General features: G+C 33.9%; 1 protein-coding gene across 1 annotated transcript in view; it reads left to right on the top strand.

Moving 5' to 3' along the window:
- The window catches only part of rfx6 (regulatory factor X6), a 26,560-nt gene that overhangs the window by 533 nt on the left and 23,508 nt on the right, over positions 1-2,519 (top strand). Inside the window, exon 2 of the mRNA XM_015372816.1 lies at positions 1,355-1,508. Coding sequence (XP_015228302.1) covers positions 1,355-1,508 — 154 coding nt within the window. The remainder of the gene's footprint in view (positions 1-1,354; positions 1,509-2,519) is intronic.

Raw genomic sequence — 2,519 nt, 5'->3', positions numbered from 1 at the left:
AATGTGTGCTATTTTAAGAAAAAAGCTGCTCAGAATTAGTTGTATTATCTAGTTAGGATTAAAAAAATTATTTTCTTAAAACAAGTAAAATAATCTTAACAATATTTAGTCTTACTAAGAAAAGACATTGAAAAACAAGTGTAATAAGACCAAAATGCTTAATTCAAGTTTATTACACTTGTATAGATTTTCCTTTTTTGCAGTGTGGGCTACACCCTAGACAGGTCGCCTGGAACTTATACCTAATGTTCTAAATAAAAAAACATAAAGAAATAATTTCAAATATACCAAGTAATAACTGGGTTACACTGAAGGTCTTTAACACTCAAACTGCAAGCCTCAGAAAAGATTGGTTGATTCTTTTCAACATTATCATCATATTATTTACTTTTGGTCCATGCCTTTAAACAATCAAACTGGCAAGATTAATAAAAGCACAAATATTTCTAAGATTGGATAAGAGAAAACCAATCAACCTTCAGATGGAAATAAAAGCTGCAAAGTTAATGAGGAATGCCCTGGAGGCTTAGTAATAAAAACTGAATCTCAAGTAAAATTGAAAAAATACTCTTCAAATCTTCCATTAGTGGAAAAAATGTTACGGTAATCACAAAAAAAAAGTGATAAGAAGGACTTTAATGAACTAATTTAGCAGATGAAAAATACACACACACCCACAGCAACATTCAGCTCCCCTCCTCATCACAGCACATTTAGAAAAACATCAGTTGGAGCCTTTTTTTAAACAGACTCATGCTTGCGAATTGTTTCAGCTCTTTTTGGAGTTTAATCCAGACCTTCACACCACTGACTGAAATGCACATTCTCTTCTTGGTGGTTCGAACCCTCAAGGTTCTGAAGTTAAGATTTTCCCTGTGGTCAGTCCCTGCAGTCCTTTATTTATCCTATTTTTAAAATGCCACGACTCTAATTACAAGCAATTTTGACATTTTTCATGATTGTAACGACAGTTTATTAAATTCTTAAACCCTGTATTTTGGTAGCAGCGTTTTTTTTTAACTTTCTTTAGAGAAAAACAAACAAATGATGATGTTCTTTCCAGCATCTCTGTCAGGAAACGAGAAAAGGGCAAAGAAATGCATAAAGAACATTTCATTAAAAATACCAATTAACACCTACTTGGTCAGCATTTGTGTCGCATTCTATTTATTTACCAAATGGTCAATTAATCAAAGTTATTTCAGTTATGATTAAAGTTGCATTCTAAAAAAAAATAAAGTCTCAGAGTTGTCTAGGCAGGTCATATTTAGCTTTCTAACAATAAGACAAATAAATAAATTCCTATGATTAAAATTAGACACTGATTAACCAACTTGTCGCGTTTCTTTTGCAGAAGACGGCAACGAGACGCCGTCATCTGAAGACGAACACGATCTGTTGGACTTGAACTCTGACCTGAGGATGAAACAGAGCATGAGTTCCTCCAGGAAAACCATCAGTCAGATAATTAAGGACAAGAAGAAACAAACGCAGCTAACTCTGCAGTGGTAAGAGCAACACCTTTGGTCATGCTATATGGTGCATGCATACAAATTTTGCAATCAAAACACAATAGTACTTTTCTATTGTGTATAGTAGTACTCTTCTCACTCTACTGCAAAACATTGGACAAACTTTATTTATTTGCATCTTCAAAATGATTTATTATTGTCAAATATGCCAAGATAACAAGATTTTTTTGTTAGTTCTTCAAGTTCATAAGTTACAGCCATTATCATCAGTGTTTGGTAGGATTAGGTTTTAAACCACATGATTTGGGTCAACATGTTTCTCCCATCATTTAATTAAAAATGATGGCCCATTCCTGCAAACAGAACATGTAACCAGGCATCCTTTGTCTAATAAACCTTTTCTATGGGCAAAGACCGCGGCTTATTGACGGTCCTTTTAAAACATTACCTTTTATATCTTTAAGCCTCTTTGTAATAACTGTCTTTGTAATTGTCTAAAACTAGAGATTAATTTCTCTTCATTTAACGTATTCCCCTGTGGATGGGGGTGGGTTATCATTGAGTAGTAGCTGTGTGTTTTCTGGGGCTAAGGGTGTTGTTCAGGAAGCAGTAGTAGGAGTCTGTAGGATTTAAAAAGGTGAATTTGCTGCCTGCTCTAATCTCTAATTTAAAAAAAATCAGAAAGTCCCAAAATCAGACAAGATCTCCTCTCACTACAAGATGTTAACCCTGATCTCTAAAATCAAAAGCACAGATCTTCTTTGCTTTACTATGGAGAACATACCATACCATACCATACCAGCTTTATTTATAAAGCACTTTAAAACAACCACAGTTGATACAAAGTGCTGTACAGTTTAAGAACACAACATAATAAAAATAATTTAAAAACAGTTTAAAAGCAAAAAACATACAATTTAAAACTAGATCCCACTGGTGTTGAAAGCCAAGTAAAATAGATGGGTTTTAAGACGAGCTTTAAAAATGGGCAAAGAAGGGGCCTCTCTGACCTGCAAAGATAACCAATAACACCGACAGGGAGAAAGT

Source organism: Cyprinodon variegatus, unplaced genomic scaffold (genome assembly GCF_000732505.1).
Source record: "Cyprinodon variegatus isolate N-32 unplaced genomic scaffold, C_variegatus-1.0 Scaffold76, whole genome shotgun sequence".
In the NCBI taxonomy this organism is placed as follows: Eukaryota; Metazoa; Chordata; class Actinopteri; order Cyprinodontiformes; family Cyprinodontidae; genus Cyprinodon; species Cyprinodon variegatus.
Note: the sequence above shows the minus strand (reverse complement) of the source record. Positions and strands in the feature narration are given on the sequence as shown.